A 22,269-nucleotide genomic window follows, 5' to 3' on the forward strand; every position below is an offset into this window, starting at 1 on the left:
AGTTACTGCACGGAAGCAAAGTGATATACTGCTGTGGACGGGGCCGGCAACAAAACTTATTTTAGCCACCTAAAAGAAATCTATATCACTTTAAGTGTAGGCTATATTTAGAATATTTTCACTGCTTTACCTTTCCGTCAGACAGCCCTTTCTGACGGGAAACTGAAGCCGTTGTATCCATCTATGCTCTCGCCAAAGCCACCAGACTCCATTGAAAATAACCTGCAATTTAACCTCACAGAACACGGGGGTTGCTTTGTTTACCGCTGCCTTGATCGGTTAGTATGTTTGTGCTATTGTGCGACTTTGGTGAATCCAAAATAACCAAAGTCACGCAATAACACAAACAAACTAACCGATTGAAGCAGCGGTAAACCAGCAACTCCCGTGTTCTGTGAGGTAAAATTACTGTTTTTTTCAATGGAGTCTGGTGGCTTTGACGAGAGTATTTTTTGCAACTTAAGTTTCCCGTCGGAAAAATAGCTATACAAGCTGTCTTGCGGCAAGGTAAAGCGGTGAAAATATTCTAAATATAGCGTACACTTAAACTGATATTGATTTTTTTAGGTGGCTAAAATACGTTTTGCTGCCGGCCCCGTCCAGAGCAGAACATCGCTTTGTTTGCGTGCAGCTTAACCCACTCAACTTTAACCGATGAGATTATTTCTGCCTCAAAGAAACATTACAACTAAAGCATACTTTTCTAGGAGCACAAGCAAGGAAACCTACTCTTAACGCTTTCCCCTCCCCTGTAATGGTTCACACTGGAGTGCTACATGTAGCCTTTTGCGCAAGTCGTCCATTAACACTGGATGCAAGATGTTGAATTTACAGTCCAAATGAATCCAAACTGTCCGTCTCAGTCGAAGCGTGTTAGAGCTCTGAATGTTCAAAGTGTTATGTGCTTATGTGGATGTTGTATATGTGGTGGATTTGAATAGCAAAACTGCAAAATCGAATGTATACGTATACCGTGTGTATGTTACAAGTTAGAAGTGTCTTTTGAATACAAGGTGGTGGTTATGTGATTCAACGGTAGCCATGGGTTTCAAATCACTTAACTGAATGTCAGCTGTCAGTTTTTCAAATGATTCGGATGATTTCTTCATTCTTCATCAACGGGTAACATGACTTGGCAAGCCTTGGCTTCGACAGAATAAACACCATCAGTTCTGTTAACTCTGTTCGTCAGTAACTTTCTTGTCTTATATAACATTCAGACTAGTCCAGTTTACCTTGTTCCAATAAGGAGAATTATGTGTAAGGCCCGTTCCTGCTGATCGAAGCGAGTTTCATAAAGAATCCGTTATTCCAGTCTGCCGAGGAGGAACATGACTTCAAGCCGATCAAACACCTATATGGGATGAACTGGAAGAGGTGTGAACCAAGTCCTTAACGGTCAGTCAGGCTCCAAAAACTAGTAGATTATACTTCCTAGAAGAGTGGAGGCTGTTGTAGCAGCATGATACATTTTATATGGTTTTGGGGTGATAAGTTCAACAATTACATACAAGCACATAAGCTTGGTGGTCCACATATAGAATAATATAGAATATAGTATAGCACAGTCTAGTCTAATTAGTAGTGTACTATAGTATAGTAGCCTATAGTATAGTATAGTATAGTATAGTATAGTATAGTATAGTATAGTATAGTATAGTATAGTATAGTAGCCTATAGTATAGTCTCCTATAGTATAGTATAGTATAGTATAGTATAGTATAGTAGCCTATAGTATAGTCTCCTATAGTATAGTATAGTATAGTATAGTATAGTATAGTATAGTAGCCTATAGTATAGTCTCCTATAGTATAGTATAGTATAGTATAGTATAGTAGCCTATAGTATGGTATAGTTGAGTAGCCTATTGAATAGTATCCTATAGTATAGTATAATATAGTATCCTATAGTATAGTATAGTAGCATATTGTATAGTTTAATATAGTAGCCTATAGTATAGTCTCCTATAGTATAGTATAGTATAGTATAGTAGCCTATAGTATAGTCTCCTATAGTATAGTATAGTATAGTATAGTATAGTATAGTATAGTATAGTATAGTAGCCTATAGTATAGTCTCCTATAGTATAGTATAGTATAGTATAGTAGCCTATAGTATAGTCTCCTATAGTATAGTATAGTATAGTATAGTATAGTAGCCTATAGTATAGTATAGTTGAGTAGCCTATTGAATAGTATCCTATAGTATAGTATAATATAGTAGCCTATAGTATAGTATAGTAGCATATTGTATAGTTTAATATAGTAGCCTATAGTATAGTATAGAATAGTATATTATATAGTCTAGCATAGCGTAGTATGATATAGAATAGTATAGTACAGTAGTGTAGTATAGATTAGTATGGAATATAACTGTGTAATATAGCATAGTATAGTATATATAATCAGTACAGTATAGATTAGAATAGAATAGTATAATAGCATAGCATAGTGTAGTAGCCTAGAAACATTGTGATGCCACCAGAGGGCAGTAAAAACAACATAACATGATTATAATTAGGATCAATATGCATAGATTAGTAAGCAAAATGGACACTTTAGAGTAGAAATACACCAAACTAACAATTTTCAGATTTACTCTGACTGTAACTGTAATATAGAAGTATTCTCAAATAATCAAAATTACATTACATAAAACCTATAAGTAGAAAAAGTAGGCTAGAAGTTTTTTCTATGATGATCCTTGATGCAAAGTTACAGACTAGTTAGACGACTCTGCAGGACTAGTATTATTATTATTCTAGGAGTATTCTAGGGGTATTATAGCCTCAGGGTGGGCAGATGTTTTGTGGTTTTCCCCCACATAGTAGACACACCCTCAGACTGCCAGGGGCGACCAGGAGCCACTAACAATGTGTGCGTGTCTGTCTTTGGGGGGTTTAACTAAAGCGACCCCTCAAAGCGAAGAGCTGCTGCTTCATCTGGAGGAATTTACGCATCACGGAAGAGAAGTCTCCTCTGCGCGTCTGAAGACATCAGTAAAAACAACAACAACAACTCAGTTCGGTCACATGAGAGGACGGAGAGGACCAGATCTACAACCCTGCACCTCCAGCCTCGTCTAGTCTAGTCTAGTCTAGTTGGGTAGGTATTGGGTTGTGTCCATGGCTGTGCGCTCCAGGACGGGATACTACCGGCAGGAGGTGAACAGAACGGCGTGGGAGGTTCCGGAGAGGTACCGGGACCTGAAGCAGGTCGGAACTGGAGCCTACGGGACTGTCTGGTGAGTTCTGCATCAACTTTACAGCAGCCACCAAATGTGCATCCAAAAACCACCTTTTTCTTTTTGCATTTGCAGTATTTTAATATACAGACATATACAGAAGTGTCTTTAAGTATTTATTAGTATTTTCAGTATATATATGTAAAAACAACACAAGAAACTTTGACCCTTTTCCTAATGCATGAAATGATTGAATGTTGGTGTCAGCTGATTGACCAAATGTGCCAAAATGCACATCCAAAATCACCTTTTTCTTTTTATATTTGCAGTATTATAATATACAGGAGGTATACAGAAGTGTCTTTAAGTATTTAGTAGTATTTTAAGTATATATATGTAAAAACAACACAAGAAACTTTGACCCTTTTCCCAATGCATGAGATACAAACAATAAACTTAAAGGGACTGTTTGTAATAATCAGAAATGCTTGTTAACAGCGACACCTGTGGCCGTTGAGTCAACTAAAGTCAGCGTCCTGTTGCTCGTGCTTGTGCTCGCTCTAAATAGACATGAACGAGCATCGGTCAAAACAGTGAGGAGACACACGTCAGCTAAAAGCACAATATCACTCTATATTTCAGCTGCTTAGCAGTAATGTTAGCTGACCAGACGAAGGTCTCTCCGTGAATCAATGCTGATCCTAGTGTTGGCTTTTCCTAAAGAAACGTTATCGTCTCTGACCGGGTGCCGGAGGGAACAGGGGAGACACGGGAGTTTTGGTCGGAGACGATAACGTTTCTCTCTGCGGAGCCCCGTCACTTCACAAGACACGGGAAACCTCTGTTGGTCTGGAGGAGCTGCAGCAGTTATTTCTGCACAAACGTCCACTGAACATTCACTAGATATTCTCAGAGCTAATCTAACTCTCCTGCAGTGTGGAGGGTGCAGGCATGCACGTGAGGTGGAGCAAGAACGAGCGTGGTGTGTGAGTGAAGGCAGGCAGAGGAGCAGAGGAGCAGAGACTCTGGTCCTGGAGACCAAAGCTACGGTCTCCCCCGCGTCCTCCGACCGCGGCCAACACTGTTTAACAGACGGGCTTCACTAGATACAACCGAGAGGGTTTTGGAAACCGACCCGGTAGATTTATACGTGTAAAAAGTTACAAACAGTCCCTTTGAGTAAAAAGTACTTTTCAGTACTTTCACTTCTACTTGTGTAATATTCCTGCAGCATCAGTCAGTACTGCTTGTGTGGGATATATTTGGTCAGCAGTCTCGCCACAGCTGGCTCTGCAGGGCCTCCCTTTGCATTGTTGTGTATGGATGAGGGTCAACAAAGAAACCCACACCCCCCCAGGCTCATTGTTGGAGGAAGTCAAAGAACCAGTTAAATGCATATAGAGGAATGCACCACTGCATTGATTCAATCACTAACAGACCTTTTTTTATTATTGTAGCTTGTCCTATAGGGAGAAAGGCACAGGTGTAATTAATATCATGACTTGGGCACTGTTCCATTTAGATGCTATTAATTACACTTGTAGATCTCCTTAGACGTTCAAATGTCGGCCGTGGTGCAACATTTGAGTTTTTAGGGTGAAATTGAACCTGTTCAAGCTTTATTTTGAATTCCATGATGTATGTGTTTGTTTTCAGTTCAGCATGGGACCGCCGGATGGGGACGCAGGTGGCCATCAAGAAGCTTCATCGGCCCTTCGCGTCCAAACTATTTGCCAAAAGGGCGTACAGAGAGTTGCGACTCCTCAAACACATGAAGCATGAAAATGTAAGAAGAAGTATTTTAAAGGTCCCATATCGTGCTCATTTTCAGGTTCATACTTGTATTTTATGTTTCTAATAGAACATGTTTACATGCTGTAATGTTAAAAAAAAACTTTATTTTCCTCGTACTGTCTGTCTGAATATACCTGTATTCACCTTCTGTCTGAAACGCTCCGTTTTAGTGCATTTCAACGGAATTGCGTTGCTAAGCAACAGCTTGGGTCGATGTTTACTTCCTGTCAGCTGATGTTATTCACATACACTACAACAGGAAATAAACGGGGACACATTTAGAATGTTTACGTTTAAAACCGTGTTATGATCTTTATATTGTATATTTGTGACATCATAAATGGACAGAAATCCTAACGGCTTGTTTCAAACGCACAATTTCTGAATACGGGCTGTGTGTATTTCTCCGTATATTGAGCGTTTTGATAGTTTAACAGTGTTTATAAAGCACTTAAACCTGCTTTATTATATAAAAGACATGAAAATCCCACTTTTTACAATATGGGACCTTTAAAGCCGTACCAAAGAGTATAGAAGCAAAGCAAAACCAAAGCCATTTTGGACTGAAAACACTAATATATATTTATACAATTTTTTTGTTCAACACAGGCTATTTCGGTAGAATATGACAATAGAATAGAAATACATTTGTTTTACTTTTGTACGGCACTCTTTTAGACGTTTTACTGGTAGTCGCTTTCAGTCCAAAATGGCGGAATCGTAGCTCTGCTGCTGGGCGCTGACGTTGCAATCGAACGAACAATTGACTTTCACTTCTCGGCAATATAATATGTTCTTTGGCAGATTAGACAGGTTGAAGGGAAACTGTCATGCGTAAATGTTATTTTAATCCGATTTTAATTGATGCTTTTTATTCTTCCTCATCAGGTCATAGGGCTGCTGGATGTTTTCACTGCGGAGATCGCGTTGGACCGCTTGCGTGACTTGTAAGTTCCCGTGCGTTCCTGATCCGTCGCCGACTATAAAATGGGTTCTTCTTCCACTGGAGTGATCGAACTCCGCTTCTCTTGTCCACAGTTACCTGGTGATGCCGTTCATGGGCACCGACCTCGGCAAGCTGATGAAGCTGGAGAGATTATCGGAGGACAGGGTGCAGTTCCTCATCTATCAGATGCTGAAGGGACTCAAGGTGAACGCCACGGATACATGCGTGTTACTCATGACCATCCAGTATCTACGAGTTGAGCTCAAGTTGCTGATGCTGTCTGTCTCCTCTCTCTCCTCAGTATATCCACTCTGCAGGGATCATCCACAGGGTGCGTGAACTTTGACCTTTCAGACTATGAGCTTTGGGGGTGGGGGCACTTGCTCTTTTTCACACTCGATCCCATTCATCCTGATTCCCACACAGGGGGGCTCTGGGTGTGTGTGTGTTTTTATATGTCTTTCTAAACTCGACAGAATGATACACTGTCTATTTAATTTTATATTGAAATGTTTTACATTCACATTTATAATAATAATGGGTGGATTTAGCCCTGGAAGAGGCAGCAGCCTTCCAAAAGGCCCTTGATTGTGTCTCGGGAAATAAATATTTTGATGAATATGGACTTATAAAATGATTTATATATCCATTTACATACATACTTTGTTACCTGAAAGTCTCTAAGCAATAAAATATAACCGATTTTTTCCTCAAAGCATGAAAAAATTACAAACAAATGTCTTCTGATGACTTCTCTTGATCTCCTTTGTCTCACATTTCTGTTTCCCAACAGGACCTTAAACCTGGTAATCTAGCCATTAACCCAGACTGTGAGCTAAAGGTACTTTAACTTTACATAAAGCTATGTTGTAATGTGAACATCCCATACACCTGCACACTTCAATGTTACAGTTCTGCTTTTTTTCTACGTCAGATTCTTGATTTTGGCTTGGCGAGGCAGGCCGACGCGGAGATGACCGGCTACGTCGTGACGCGCTGGTACCGCGCACCCGAGGTTATCCTCAACTGGATGCACTACACGCAAACCGGTAAACTCTCTTTGCATTTTGTGTGTGCAGAAAAAAAGGCAAAGAGACCAAAGCTGATGTTTGTTTCTCTGTGTTGCAGTGGATATCTGGTCGGCAGGTTGTATTATGGCGGAGATGCTGCTGGGAAAGCCGCTGTTCAAAGGAAGCGATCGTATCCTTAACTGTCATTAACACCGGGCTGGTTTTGTCCTCATTTGACCTCATCATTACATCATTTAACTGCCTATTGTCACTGTATGTACATGTTTAATCATTATACTAGCATTACAAGCTGAATAGAAAGCTCATATTTGAAGGTAAAATCCATGCAACAGTTTATACCTTGACCATAGCTACTGCCAGATCTGGACCAGCTCAGAGAAATCATGAAGATTACAGGAACGCCGGCTGCTGACTTTGTTGTGAAGCTACAGAGCCAAGATGTAAGTACTGGAGTTAGACTGACATATTGATGACAAACTCAATGCAGAATCTGTATGAAACAACTCACTGGCTGTAAAGTTGTTGTTAAAAGTTTGTAGTTTTCTCCCTCAAACCTCGAAGAGGTGGTTTATTGTATATAATAATAATTTCATCATGCATGTGTCAGTGTAAAATCCGAGACTGTGACTTATGAAAACCCCTTAGCTTGCCAACCTCTGTCATCCTTCTCTCCACTTCCTCTCTCGACAGGCCAAAAACTACCTCAGAAGTCTCTCAAAAGTGCCAAAAAAAGACTTGCACTCTCTTTTCTGCAAAGCTAGCTCAAATGGTACGTACAGATCTCCAGTTTAACCAGGTGTCGGTGCACTGAACTCTGTTGTAATGCTGACCTTGTTGTGTGTTTCTGCAACACAGCCGTGAGCGTCTTGGAGAAGATGCTGCTCCTGGACCCCGAGTGCAGGGTGAGCGCCTCGGAGGCCCTCGACCTGCCTTTCTTCAGCGAGTTCAGGGACGCCGAGGAGGAGACGGAGGCGATGCCTTATGATCAGACCATGGACAACACAGACCTGCCGCTGGACCAGTGGAAACGTAAGAGAGAGGGGAGAGGCCGGGTTAGATTTAAAGCTGCAATAATCTAAAATGTTAATATTAAAGAGGACCTATTATGCTCATTTTCAGGTGCATACTTGTATTTTGGGGTTTCTACTAGAACATGTTTACATGCTTTAATATAAAAAAGATGCTTTACTTTTCTCATACTGGCTGTGCTGCAGCACCTCTTAGCACCCTCTGTCTGAAACGCTCTGTTTAAGCTCCTGCCCCCCCCCCCTCTCCTGAAAGACCTGCTCTGATTAGACAACCAAACCAAACTCTTCGGACTCTGCTCTAACTAGCTTTGTTTGAGGGCGTACCAAAGTAGTCGCTAGGCAGGTATTATGCAAATGTGTTACTTGATGACATCACGACGTTACGGAAGAAAAGGCGGGACTTCAATCGAGGCGTTTCAGGCAGTTCAGGAGCAGTGTTTCTGTGGGGGAGAGTAACTCCATTTTGCGTGGACTTTGTAACTTTGCAGACATTTTACATGCACAAAAAACTAAATAACACACTAAAGGAAAGGGAAAACACAAAAGCATAACAGGTCCTCTTTAACAATGGATCAAGACACCATGTGTAACGTGAAAGACGTCGCTCATAGTGACATATCTGCAGGAAAGTATCGTCAAATTCTGCAGTTTCCCCTCAGCTTTACGGAGCGTTTAGCCTCTTTCAGCTTATTGTTTTTATCTTAAGGCCTGCAACTTTAATGTTTTGGTTCACGCTCACCGCTCTCATCAACCTTGCTTTCAGCCGCAGCAACTGATCTTAGTGAAAAAGTTCTGATAAACTCACTGAACGCTACCAAACAGCAGACAGACACAGTTAGCGACTAGCCGGTGAACATAGCGGAGCATTTAGCCGCTAAAGAATAGAATAGATCTTTATTGTCATTGTGCATAAATAAATAAAAACAACAAATAACAATAGAAGCAGAATATGGACAGGCGATAAAAGCGATAAAAACAAGATAAAGTGACCAATGCAGTTGTGTTTAAGTAGCAGCATATATGGTAGTATAGCTGAGATATGTGCAATAAAAGAGCCAGATATTTCCTTCGTGATTTGGTGGAGATGAAAACAGAACTAAAATGAGAGTGAATATTAGAATTGCATTTATCGGTTCACATAAAACACACAAGATTAAGGCTTTATTCTCCTTTAAGGTCCAATTCAAATTGACAGTGTTGTTACAGTACTTAATGTTTAATGTGCCAGAGGAGGTCACTGAAGATCTTCTTTTAACGTGTAATAATACACAGAAGGGGCCGTTTACTAAGTAGAAGTAACAAAAGAAAACACAGTTTTATAAGAGGAGAGGTGCAGGTGTTGAACTTGGATGTAAAAATAGGACACAGTCGTGATTTAGAACGTCTGATGATGTATAATCCTGTCTTTTGTGTTTGTGCAGGTCACACCTTCACAGAGATTCTCACCTTCAGGCCGAACAGGGACTCCAGAGAGACGTCACTTTAACAGCACACACATACACACCTGCACCCAAAAATAATATTTTCTTACTGACTTTGTTGTGTTTATGTAGGAGTAAAGAATATTAGTTTAAGTTTTCAATAAATGTGATTTGTTAAGAGGTTCAGTTGAGTGTTTGTGTGCCAGATTATTCATCCATCATCCACAGACGACGTGTTTAAACTCATACTAACTGCCACTGCTTCCTTAAAGTCAGTCCATCCATTATGTCGCCTGTTTGCATTTTGATTTATTCTGATAATGGACGCTTTTCTGGAACTAAGGGCGAGGTCACCCATTGTACGGTACCAAGGTGAATGCTGGGAATGCAGAAGTGAATAATGTCGTCTCATATTAAGCACAGTAGGTTCCACAATTTCTCTTCATGTAAGGATGTTTTAAATGTGAATGACATGATGATGCAATGTTACATTTTGTTGTATATGTGTGTTTTCTGATATAAAATCCCTATTTGTTTGGGACATATACCCTTTTATGCATTTACATTTCCCTATTTGGGCCAGTCTCCAAACCATTACACCATCCAACACTCCCATAAACTGGCTCTGAGCCACAAGCCCAAAGACGGGCGCAGCGCTACTCTGAAATCCTTTTCCATGAACTCTCCCATCTCATCTGGCCCAACACTCACCAGTAAATATATCTGAAGTGGTTACAGGGTGACTGTGGGTCACCTTCTACGGACTTTGATCTGCAATCAATTAACAGCTATGGACTTCTCATTAGAGTGACTAAGAAGGCAGATATGTTTCTTCCCGGCTCTCTCTGATAAGAGCTGTTTGCCTGCTGATGTTGACCGACTGTTGTAATTCTAGTTGATAGTTCCTGGTGGCTGTGCACTTCAGATTCTTACGGGACGATGGATAATACCTACATATCTAAACAATACGGACGACGCTCAAATCTCAGGAGACTTTTGTTGCTGCTGTTTCTGGCAGGTAATACGAGGATACGCTTTCTGAGAGAAGTTGATTTTTAGTTGTGATAATATGGTGCTTTGGTACAGTGTGTGAGTGCTGCCGTATTGGATTTAATGGCTGTTAGGAACATGTTTTTTACTTTGTGTATATTACCTGTTATAAATGTGATGGATCATGAACTACAGTAAAGTTTTGTGCGTTTTCTTTTCCATTTCAAGTTACTTTATGCTTCTGGTCAGAAGAAAGTATAGTGCTTTTTACTCCACTACATATATTTGAAACTATAGTTACTTTGAAGATGAAAATTTTACATACAAAAATATATCAGCTTTTAAAATATGAAGCATTGTTGTAGATAAAACTACACAAGATTATATAAAATAGTTACAAGTAGCTCCACCTCAACAAGCTACAACAGTAAATGCTACTTCCAATCCAATAGTACAATACACTCACATTTGTTGTCTGTATAATGAGTGCTATTCACTATATTGTGCTATATTTTGCTGATAATATTTCTGTAGGTTCACTTTTTTGAATGCTGTATTTCACATGTAATGTGGTATTTTTATGGGCTAATGGTAAATGCTGAAGCATTGTTTAATGGTAGCACAAATAAAGTTAGCTAACTGACTCATTAATGTCAGTTACACAGCATGTAAAGTTTGCTAGTCTTAGCAAACAATAGTCAAAATAAGTTACTGGTCATGCCAGAACTAGTAAGGCAGTAGCAGCAAAATTATTTATTTTTCGAAAAGTTACATAGTCTAGCTTTAAGTAAAAGACGTGATATGTTTTCTACTACGGAAGACGGAACCTGCCAAAATGAAAAATAAATAAATAAATGACTTGATAAATAAATATGTCATTAAATGTAGCAAAAATAATAATTGATAATTGATAAAAATGTCACAAAAAATTATATTTTTTACTCTTCTTTTTAATTTCCCTTTTTATTTATTTATGTATTTTTCTATTAAATGTATTATTTATTTTTTATTTATTTATGCATTTATTATTTATTTATTTATAAATATGTGTATTTATTTATTTGTGCATTTATTAATTTATTTACTTTTGCAATTATTTTATTTATCTATTCATTTTTTGCATTTATTTCTTTTGCATTTATCTTTTATTTCTTTTATATTTATTTAGCAAAAAAATAATAAATACATGTAAAAATGTATAAAAATAAATACATGAATAAATAAAAGGGAAAATTAAGCAGAAGAGTAAATAAATAAGGGAATTAACACAAATATAAATAAATAAAGAAGCAAATTAAAACAGAATCAATTTATATCACATTTTATCAATTAATTACTGGCTACATTTATTTGTAATATTATTTTTGCTACATTTAATGACATATTTATTTATTTATCGGGTTATTGGATAAAAGCTGTTAAGTGGACTTGAGTTGGAATTGTTTAGTCTAAATAGTATTTCCAAGGCCATGAATGGACTGTGCTTGCTTAATACTAATGTGTTGGATAACAATGAAACATGTTTCCATTGGGTGTGTAGGCCTTCAGCCAGTGCTGTCTAAAGACGAAGAGAAACCTGAACTAGATGACGACGATAAGGGTAAGTGACTTTACTTTTAAATAAACAATAAAACCCATTAAAGATAATATCTGTATCAATCTTAATGTCCAGATACTGAAATAATCACTGTAAAGAAAAGTGTTTCTAAATCATGGTGGTAATTGTGACATTTTCAGACGGAGAGAAACTCAACTGCACAATTGTCGGTCCGGACTACGTGACTGTGGGTGTGCCGAGCAGCGTCGAGTGTGTTTCCAACTGTCCTGCATGCACCTTTTCCATGTCTCTGGATGGACAGAGTGCCCAGGGTCAGGGCAACGAGCTCACCTTCACTGTTAACAGCTGGGCGGAGGCCTTAACGGTGACGTGTACGGCCACACGTGACGGTACAGGGCTGACTGCCACGGCGACGAAGCAACTTCGAGTGTTAGGTAAGTGACAGCTGATCTGTATTTTTAAAGGTGTTAAATGCAAGATTGGGAGTGTTTTTCAATACAGTCTTTCCCTTCTAATGACTCACATATATTTGTGTTTCTCACCTTAGCTGGACCCGCCAACGTTTCCATCACAGGCCCCGATATGATGCACCCATCAGTGAGCCACACATACAGCTGCCACGCCTACTGCAGGCCGTCTTGTAGCTACGCCTGGAGGACGGGTAAAGGCCCATGGATTAGCGGACAAGGGAATGTCATTTCTATCACACCTCAGGAGACGGACAGCTCCAAAATGCTCGTCTGCAAAGCCACCAACAGTGTGTCTGAGCTGTTTGTCGCTGCGACTCGAAACATAGTGGTGACATGTAAGTTAAGAGTTTCACTAGCGGGTTGAAAGGTCTATTACATTTGCATTTAATCAGGTATTAGCTTTTTCCGACCTCTCCTCACTATCTCTCTTCCAGCTGGTCCATCAAATGTTCAGATCAAAGGCCCAGACGTAATAGACATTGCAGAAACGTATAAGTTTGTGTGCACCGCTGACTGTCTGCCGTCTTGCCGCTACGTGTCGTCTGTGGACAGTCAGACCGTGAGGGGCAACGTGATCGAGATGACCTTGGATTACCCTCTAAAATCTGTCACTCTCAAGTGTGAGGCACAAAACACAGCTTCAAAGAGGACAGCTACAGCCGTAAAGACTGTACAAATAACAGGTTGATTTAATGTACGTCATCTTACGTCACATATTAACACTATTAACTGTTATTTGACCTGTGTTTCTTTTTCTTGTGTTCAGGGTCGGATCGTAACCCGTCCACTCGTCCTGAAGGGACCTCAGCCGTGCTGCTGCTGCTGGCCTTTATGTTTTCTGCTCTACTGTAGCGTTGTATGATCCAGCAACATGTGTTGGTTGCTTTTTTAAATGATATTCTTAATTTTATGCGTCTCAACATATTACTTCTATTATTAATATTAATATTAATATTGTTAATTGTAGTTTGTTTTATTGTATTTCTTATCATTTGGTACAATTATTTGAGCTGTAATAGCATTTGTATACTTATTGTTCTTAACATCATAAAGATAATTTCTCTCTCTGTCTTTGTCTCCGTCTGTCAGATCTTTCTTTCTGTGAATAACTTTGAAAAAGGGTAGTTGAACTGTGGAGAGTTACTGACTCATGTCCCGGTAATCTCACGCTGTATTCTTTCCCCATTAGTGTCGTATGTTGACAGTAGGCTGAACCCTGTTTGAACTTTCTAATGAGAGGTGTGGAAAAGCACTTCAACGTCAAAGTGTGCACATTTGTTGACTTGTCAAGTTATTTGTACGATTCTTCCACGTTGATACATTTGAAATGTTGATGTCTATACATAAATAAAATGCACTGATGACTTTTACCACAAGACTCAAGACACCTTTTCTTATGTTACCAAATATGTACAATTTGGGGCGACATGCAAGCCAAAATTCTGGGCGGTCACAATTAGGGCATGGGAGTCCTTCACCAGAAAAAAAAGAAAATAATTACGCAATTTTCCACAATTTTTCATACTGTATACATTCATAGACTTTGGGCTGAATCAGTTTTTCTAGCTCATTAATCTCCCACTTTTCATGTCAATTATTTGTGCTGATGCATATTGAAAATGACACTCACTCACACTCAATGACACTGCCACTTTTCTTGAAAAAGAGCAAAATTTTGTCTGCAAAATCTGGTCTGCAACCTGCGGCTCCGGAGCCACATGCAGCTCTTTAGCTCCTCTCCAGTGGCTCCCTGTGGATTTATAAAATATGGAAACGAATAACTGCTTTTTGTTTACATTTTCATTTTTATTTATTATTGTTGTAGGTCTATGATACGACGGCACGACGGAGTAATAGGGCCACATTGAGTAAAAAAAGTGAATCTGAGATTTCGAGAAAAAAGTCGTAGTATTATGAGAATAAAGTCAGAAGTTTATAAAGTAGTAATTTTGCGTTATTTTCTTTTTTTATCATAAAGTTATGACTTATTCTCGTAATATTACGACTTTTTTCTCGTAAAGTTATGACTTTATTCTCGTAATATTACGACTTTATTCTGTAAATCTCAGATGTTTTTTCCCTCAATGTGGTCCTAATAATTTGCACTTTGGCCCTCACTGCATTAGACTTATATACTATATACTTAGACTATAAAATGTGTTACCTTCATCACAATGCTCAAATGTTTTGCGGCTCCAGACACATTTTTTATTTATTTTTTTGCCTAAAATGTCTCTTTTGATAGTAAAGGTTGCTGACCCCTGGTGTAGAGGCTTTAAACTGGAACTATTGTTCTGACTGAAGGTGTCAAATTGATGGATTCAGCCTTGGCTCCACCTGCTGGTTGGATGGTGGAGATCTGTGATCAACACACGAGAAGTGGGTGTGATCACACAAGTGCATTTAAAAAAAGCACTTACAATGTGTGTATATTCTCCGTAGGAAAGTGCCATGTGTTAAAATGCAATCTAAATGGAAAGGCCGGTTCAATACATCCACACACTTCAGGTATAAGTGTGTTTACTGTAATCTAACGTTGGCAAATAGCAGTGGCAGTTAGAGGACACACCCAGGCTTCATATCAGCCTTTCTGAGAAGTGCTTCACTGTTGTTTGCACTTTTTTTTTTACTTTGATAAAAACAAAGATGCCATTTAAATCACTCCCAACATCTGATATTTAATTCTAAAGGTTTGATTTACATCTGCATCACTGGCACATGCTTTTAATAGGGATATTGTAGAAGACAAGAAGTAAGACCGACTTTACTGTCTTTCAGAGGCTGTAGAAGGCTCAGTTTTAAAGCTAGAGTGAAGGTACAGATATCATATGAAACTAGAGAACCTAAGGAATCCATACATCACATGTCATACTAGTGGGTCTTGTCAGGAAGAGACTAAATAACGCTCAAAAGTTAGGCTAAATTTTGACGAGGAAAAACTGGCAAGGCCATTTTTAAAGGGATCCGTTGACCTCTGACCTATTTTCACCTATTTTAAAATGGTGTGTTTGAATATTTCTGCATACTGGGGTCCCTAAACAGTCTTGGAATTACATAAATTGGGTATCACTGTAAAGCTGAGACTCTTGTGGATCCAATGAGCCCAACTGTATTCATGTGTGATGATGTTAGTCCCCATAGGAGACATTTCATTGTAGTGAGACCATTTTTTTTTTTAACGTGACCTCACTGTATAAAATGACCTGTGGTGACCTCTAGGATAATCACAGCCTCATGAAACTTTACAGCCACAAATAAGAGACCTAGAGCATTCAGAGGATGGATGGATCAGACTAGAGACCTAGAGCATTCAGAGGATGGATGGATCAAACTAGAGACCTAGAGCATTCAGAAGATGGATGGATCAAACTAGAGACCTAGAGCATTCAGAGGATGGATGGATCAAACTAGAGACCTAGAGCATTCAGAGGATGGATGGATTAAACTAGAGACCTAGAGCATTCAGAAGATGGATGGATCAAACTAGAGACCTAGAGCATTCAGAGGATGGATGGATTAAACTAGAGACCTAGAGCATTCAGAGGATGGATGGATTAAACTAGAGACCTAGAGCATTCAGAGGATGGATGGCTTTCCTAGCTAGATTGACAATAAGGGGGTTTCTGAGCAGTTTCCACAACAGAAGTGCTCGCCATCCAATCACCGAAAAATACAATTCTTGCAGAAATCTCCAAATTTCAAAGGTTGTTGACACCAAATCACAGCATGGCTTTTTCTCTGGTGTTCCTCAAGGTCTTGGTGTCTTAATGTGGTATTTTGGGGGGATTATTGATAATTTTTATCAATTCTGGAGTGGTAAAAAATGGTTAAATTGAGCACCAAATCTGTGTATCAACCCAAAAATTGTTGCAACAACATATGAGACATAATAGAGCATGGGGATGGACATCATATACTTCTATCATAATGTTCTAAACCCTTATACACTTTCACAGTTTATTTCAATTCATTCATTCATTCATTACGACTAGAACAACTTGACACAAAGCGCTGAGCTGCATCTCAAATTAATCTTCAGGTTCCAGCTTTCAGATAATGTACACCACTTCTATGTGACCTCTGTTGACCTGCTATCTCCCCCATAACAAAGTCTATTGTTGGTCTCAGATATTTGTCATAAATGCATTAACAGAACCACAAAGAAACCACCAAAAACATATCAGATCCAACAGGCGGCTGCTGGAGTTGTTCTCTATCAAGCCGCTGTGATAAATTGAGTTTAGAATCTTTACAACCGTTGGCAGATACGAGAAACAGACGGAGCCACATTGTCTGACCTGAATCAAGTGTGCAGACACAAAAGAAACAACAACCCATAATCAGAAGACAAAACCACACGACACGTCGGCCGCCTGCATGCATCACGCCCTCTGCAGAGATTAAAGCCAGCTGATAACCTGCATGGTGATAACAAGGCCTTTTATAAGAGTGTGGATGGTTATAAGAGTGTTGGAGAGTTGTTCAGTCTGTCTGCAGCAGCACCATGGATCATCACTCAGCCTGCCTGCTGCTGCTGCTGCTCACCTGCCTGGCAGGTAAGATGCTGGATCATCACCAACTGCAGTTTGCAGTGTTGTATAAATTGCCAGAAAATGAATGATGTTAATGAATTCTCTTTTCTCATAACCAAGGTTTGTCTGCCAGTGAAACTGCAGAGGATGGAGCCGTGGAGGAAAACTCATGTAAGATCCTTTTAATTCAGATTTTTACGTTAAAATGGATCTGACTTATTCTGTCCCAATACCGAAAGCGATACCTGGGCTTTGGGTATCGGCCGATACCGAGTTAGGGCTGCGTGATTGGCAAGATATTTGAGTCAGTATCGGCCCAATATCGGTATCGGTGCATCCCTAGCTCAAATATTTAAAAATGGTATCTCTCTTATTGTGCTGTATGTCATGGTCTTCATCATAGGCTTCAGTTTCCTTTAATATTTTTGAATTGTAAAAGTCTTGTGTGTTCTGGGTCCTCCTGCAGACGGGCCGTCCTCGGTGAAGATCGATGGGGTCGATGTAGTGACCGTGGGAATCCCATACGGTTTCAAGTGCACGGCCGATTGCTTCCCGGGCTGCAGGTTCAGCTGGAGGAGGGGTAACGTGACCTCTCAGGGGCCCGAGCTGAGCCTGCAGCTCCTGCACGTAGAGCTGACGCAGACCCTGACCTGCACGGTGGTGAACCCCGCAACAAAGAAGTCAGCCACCGTCCACAAGACGCTGCAAGTGACGGGTATGAATAATTCAAATTCATGAGATCCCTCAGCAGCACCACTTCCTCTCAACCAAATCTATTTCCAAACTTTCCAGCTGGGCCATCGAACGTACGGATCAGAGGTCCAACCTATCTGACTATAGGAACCGCGTCCACCTTTACCTGCTCAGCCACCTGCTACCCCTCCTGCAGCTACACATGGACTACTACCTGGGATGATGAAAAGCTCGAGACTGTGGAAGGCGACACCATTTCTTTCCCTCCATATGCCAGTACTGTCCTCGAAGAAACTCTGACGTGTGCGGCTGAGGACACCGTCTCACACCTCTACATCACTACCACTGTGACGCTGCCGGTGGCAAGTATGTGAGAGAACTCACCTCGAATGAGGATTAACAATCAATAAGCAACAAACATTTGAAATCAACCCCACTGGTTATGTTGAATGGGAAAAATGTGTGTGCTTTCTGTTAAAGCAGTTTAGTTATACGATACGATACAGTAAGATACGATACAGTAAGATACGATACGATACGATACGATACGATACGATACGATACGATACGATACGATACGATACGATACGATACACTTTATTGTCCCCTTGGGGAAATTTGTCCTGGACATGATGGAAGTCAGTGATATTGTTCAAAATCAAATTTTATTTCTGTAACTGGCTAACGAATTAATGTTCTGATGTTGTGAAATGAGCACAATACATTCAAGCTTCTGTTTCGCAAACTCTCTCTTTAGGCATATCCAACGTTATCATTCAAGGTGACGGCACAGTGACGATGGGGAAACAGTACACATTCACATGCATAGCGTTGTGCAACCCGTCGTGCGGCAGCTTTACTTGGACGTACATGGGGAAGACTTTCGACGGTGACCAAATCGAGATACCCATCTTGCATCAGGGGGACAAGAAAAAGTTCGCCAGTCACCTGGAGATCACTTTTAGTGACTACTCTAAAATTGAGCCTCTGACCTGTGAGGTAACAAACAGTGCATCTCACGCCACTGCCAGCGCCACTAAGGACCTCACCGTCATTGGTGAGTCTGTGACATTGCTCCCACCTTGTGATGAAAATGGTATGAGGTAATCATGTCTCTCATGTTTTGAATATTCTCCCTGCACAGACCCCATCTCAGTGCGTCCCTCTTCCAAGGGCAAGTCAGAAGCAGGCATCCCTTTCTCTCTGCAGTGCGTCGGCTCTCAGAACCCGGCCTCCGTTACGTGGCTGCAGAACAAACGCCCGATGCCGGCATCTGAAAGAGTGCATTTCTCCCCCGACAACATCACGATGACCTTCAGTCCTCTCCTGCAGGAAGACGGCGGTTTATACCAATGTGTGGTGACAGAAGTGGGGGCACCCATCCAGTCTGTTGGCTACGAGATGCAAGTATTTTGTGAGTATATACAAGGGTCAGAAATATTTCCGTCCGTCGTTAGAGGTGCCCTAACGCCTTGCTTCCACAACACTAACGCAAAAATGTCACCATATATGTTGCCGTGCACAATCCCTCTTGTTCTTTTATCCTGTTTATTATAATCAATACTGATTTAAAACATTCATGCAAGCTGATGTTATTTACATGTTTCTGCTATTTACGTGTTTTCCCAAAAATCTGTCTGTAGTAACTATCATCTGTTCTACCTCCAACCACAGACGGGCCGTCTTCGGTGGTGATCACTGGGGTCGACATATTGACTGTGGGAATGCAGTATGATTTCAAGTGCTCAGCCAGCTGCTACCCAACATGCTCGTTCACCTGGACCAGGGGTAATGTGACCTCTCAGGGTCCGACGCTGAGGATGCATCTTGGGGAACTACCGCCGACACAAACCCTGACATGCACGGCAGTCAATCCTGCAACAGGAAAATCAGCCACTGCCCAAAAGACGCTGCAAGTGAGAGGTAATAAAAAAAAAAGTGAATTCGAGCTTGTGTTTTTTTTTAAGAGGAATGCCTAAAACCAATTCCCTTTTCAGCTGGACCATCAAATATACGCATCAGCGGTCCAGCCTTCCTGACCGCAGGAGTTGCGTCCAACTTTACCTGCTCAGCCGACTGCTACTCCTCCTGCAGCTACTCGTGGACGGCTACCTGGGATGGGGAGCCGATCAGTTCTGCACAGGGCAACGCAATTTCTGTCACTCCACTTTCTAGTATCTTCGCCTCTGAAACTGTGATCTGTAAGGCTCAGGACACCGTCTCGCATCTCTACATCGAAAAGGCTTTGCAGCTGCCGGTGGCCAGTATGTGAAAGAACAATCAATAAGCACCGCTCCACTTACTGGATCGTTTAAATTTGATGACATTTTGATTGCACACATGTTCTGCTGTAACCTGAAATGTCTTTTGTCATCTCCTTCTGTAGGCTTATCCAACATCACCATCTATGGTGACAGCGCAGTGGCAATGGGAAAACAGTACACATACACATGCTTTGCTACATGCACTCCGTCCTGTGCGTTGACTTGGACGTACATGGGGAAGACTTTCCATGGTGGCCAAATCAAGATCACCGTTAGTGACTACTCCAAAATTGAGCCTTTGACCTGTGAAGCAACAAACACTGCATCGAACGCCACCATCACCGCCACTAAGGACCTCACAGTCATCGGTGAGCCTGTGATATTGCTCCAAACGATTTTGTATTGGTTCGAGTAATATGTTTATGGCACCGGTGGACTCGGGACGCTGCAAAAGTGGTCTCTCGGATTGCCCTATGCTAGATAAGTGCCCTCAAAGGTGCACTTCCAGTAGAGAAAATGAGATGAAGTGCCATTTGGGCTGGGTCCACCACTGTGTTATGGTGTAGGAGCCTTGTGATCATAATAAACTAGCAATGTTCATCACTTGATATGTTAATATTCTCTCTTCACAGACCCATTCTCAGTGCGTCCCACCTCCCAGGCCCCACCGGTTGCAGGCAAGCCTTTCTCTCTGCAGTGTGTCGGCCCTCGGGTCCCGGCCTCCATCACGTGGCTCAAAAACGAACAGCGAATGCCGGCAACTGAAAGAGTGCATTTCTCCCCCGACAACATCACAATCACCTTTAAGACTCTCTTGCGAGAAGACGGAGGGGTGTACCAATGTTTGGTAGTAGAGGGTGGGAACCGCACCCTCTTCTACAACACACTGTCGGTAGCAGTCGAGGGTGGAACCCCCATCCTGTCTGTCGGCTACGAGATGCAAGTGAACTGTGAGTATACCAGGGTCATGAATGTACTTGTAGGGAGGAGGTCGGGGTGGATAGGCGGGTCAAAAAACACCAGGACTTTTGCCCAGGAGACCGGTGTTGGTGTCCCGTGTGAAACCAGAAGTCAAAGTTGAATTATGTGTCACGTAACTTACTTGACATACTCAACATTTCCGCAATCTTCTCATCTCAATCTTTTCTCTTTATGGTTGCGTTATATTATCCAGATGGGCCGGATGAGACGCTTATTATGAAACCCAACAAAGGGCCGGTGGGTGAGGTGATGTTTGCCGAGCCTGGATCCACAACAGAGCTCCGATGTTCAGCCGACTGCTTCCCCGCCTGCCACATCAACTGGGTTTACAACGGCAAGCCCCTGTCCACAAACGCCACCATATCCTTCACACCTGTAACACCTCCGTACGAGGCCGCCCTCATCTGCGTGGCGTTCAACTCGGTGACGAAGCAAAACAGAACAGCTTTGACCACAGTGGTGGTGCCTGGTAAGCAAATATCAAGGGTTGAAGTATGATTCCACGAACTTTACTGCACGTCTGCACCTCTTTGAGTACGGTTGTTGTAAAAGGTTTAGCATGTATTTGCGGCTCTTCTCTTACAGACGGACCAAAGCATGTGACCATTGAAGGGCCGGACGCTCTTGAAATCGGGGTTACGGCGAGCTTTACATGCAAAGCTGAGTGCTCTCCTCCCTGCACCTTCAAGTGGACCTTGTACGGGAAGACTATGACGGGTAGCGTTATTGACGTCACCGTGAACCGTCACGTTTCCAAAGAGTCCATCAGCTGCCAGGCTGAGAACCCGTACGACGGGAAGACGGCGGCGGTCAACGAGACGCTCGTTGTCTCAGGTAGGCTGTCGTTGGAGGTGTTGGAGTGTATTTAGACGGTTGAAGCGGTTATTTAAATCTAATCTATGTTGCTTTTCGCTGCAGATCCTCACTGGTGTGGATGCTGAGACACTGGAAGAACTTTCTCCTAATCTGCAAAATGCTCTGAAGCACGAAGTTATAGTTTGACAATCTTCTTATTAATGACACTTTCTGTATGTGTCGGGGCTGTATTTACTCAAGCATTGTGTACACTGTGATGGACTGGCGACCTGAACAGGGCGTTTCCTTTGACTTTAGCATAATGCATGCTGGGACAGGTTCCAACCTCTTTGTGACCCTGAAGATTAGACAGGTATAGAGCGACGATATGGATGGTGTGCTTGAGTAATAAGTCTTCTGGGTTTTTAATCACACAAGGCTAATCTCTTTTTCTTCCATGATATATATTCCCATTTGTCTTGCCAAACAATATACACCTTTATGCTTAATAAACAATGAACTACTGTACTTCTTTTCCCTGATAATTCATCACCCGTGTGACACATCTGAGATTACGTACTGA

At 41.3% G+C, this 22,269-nt stretch overlaps 2 protein-coding genes across 3 annotated transcripts; both read left to right on the plus strand.

The window, feature by feature from the left end:
- Nucleotides 1-2,853: 2,853 nt before the first annotated feature.
- Nucleotides 2,854-13,791, plus strand: mapk12b (mitogen-activated protein kinase 12b). Of its 2 annotated transcripts, XM_074625416.1 has the most exons (15): nt 2,859-3,243; nt 4,840-4,969; nt 5,866-5,924; nt 6,016-6,127; nt 6,225-6,254; nt 6,717-6,764; nt 6,858-6,972; nt 7,052-7,123; nt 7,315-7,394; nt 7,645-7,723; nt 7,810-7,983; nt 12,137-12,385; nt 12,499-12,756; nt 12,856-13,104; nt 13,188-13,791. In XM_074625416.1, exons 1-15 carry the CDS (start codon nt 3,125-3,127, stop codon nt 13,271-13,273), a joined length of 1,860 nt encoding a protein of 619 aa, XP_074481517.1. In that variant the 5' UTR covers nt 2,859-3,124; the 3' UTR covers nt 13,274-13,791. The 2 variants fall into 2 exon arrangements, with proteins under 2 accessions (XP_074481516.1, XP_074481517.1); XM_074625415.1 differs by lacking the exons at nt 12,137-12,385; nt 12,499-12,756; nt 12,856-13,104; nt 13,188-13,791 and adding an exon at nt 9,404-10,575 and having other exon boundaries at nt 2,854-3,243.
- Nucleotides 13,792-16,921: 3,130 nt separating this feature from the next.
- On the plus strand, nt 16,922-22,207 carry LOC141761799 (cell adhesion molecule CEACAM5-like). The gene is made up of 13 exons (XM_074625417.1): nt 16,922-16,977; nt 17,074-17,124; nt 17,420-17,668; nt 17,746-18,012; nt 18,404-18,703; nt 18,791-19,060; nt 19,321-19,569; nt 19,644-19,910; nt 20,033-20,278; nt 20,543-20,860; nt 21,085-21,360; nt 21,477-21,725; nt 21,810-22,207. The coding sequence occupies exons 1-13, from the start codon at nt 16,926-16,928 to the stop codon at nt 21,830-21,832; spliced, it is 2,817 nt and encodes a 938-aa protein (XP_074481518.1). The 5' UTR covers nt 16,922-16,925; the 3' UTR covers nt 21,833-22,207.
- Nucleotides 22,208-22,269: the final 62 nt, after the last annotated feature.

This window comes from Sebastes fasciatus, chromosome 23, assembly GCF_043250625.1.
Source record: "Sebastes fasciatus isolate fSebFas1 chromosome 23, fSebFas1.pri, whole genome shotgun sequence".
NCBI lineage: Eukaryota > Metazoa > Chordata > Actinopteri > Perciformes > Sebastidae > Sebastes > Sebastes fasciatus.

What these genes read in the sequence shown, in the direction of transcription:
- mapk12b (XM_074625416.1), top strand. Translation starts at nt 3,125, where the DNA reads ATGGCTGTGCGCTCCAGGACGGGATACTACCGGCAGGAGGTGAACAGA. An exon ending in TGAAGCTACAGAGCCAAGAT is followed by an intron (nt 7,395 to 7,644) that starts GTAAGTACTGGA and finishes CTCTCTCGACAG; the next exon opens with GCCAAAAACTACCTCAGAAG. An exon ending in AAAGACTGTACAAATAACAG is followed by an intron (nt 13,105 to 13,187) that starts GTTGATTTAATG and finishes TCTTGTGTTCAG; the next exon opens with GGTCGGATCGTAACCCGTCC.
- LOC141761799 (XM_074625417.1), top strand. Translation starts at nt 16,926, where the DNA reads ATGGATCATCACTCAGCCTGCCTGCTGCTGCTGCTGCTCACCTGCCTG. An exon ending in AGCCGTGGAGGAAAACTCAT is followed by an intron (nt 17,125 to 17,419) that starts GTAAGATCCTTT and finishes GTCCTCCTGCAG; the next exon opens with ACGGGCCGTCCTCGGTGAAG. An exon ending in GACCACAGTGGTGGTGCCTG is followed by an intron (nt 21,361 to 21,476) that starts GTAAGCAAATAT and finishes CTTCTCTTACAG; the next exon opens with ACGGACCAAAGCATGTGACC.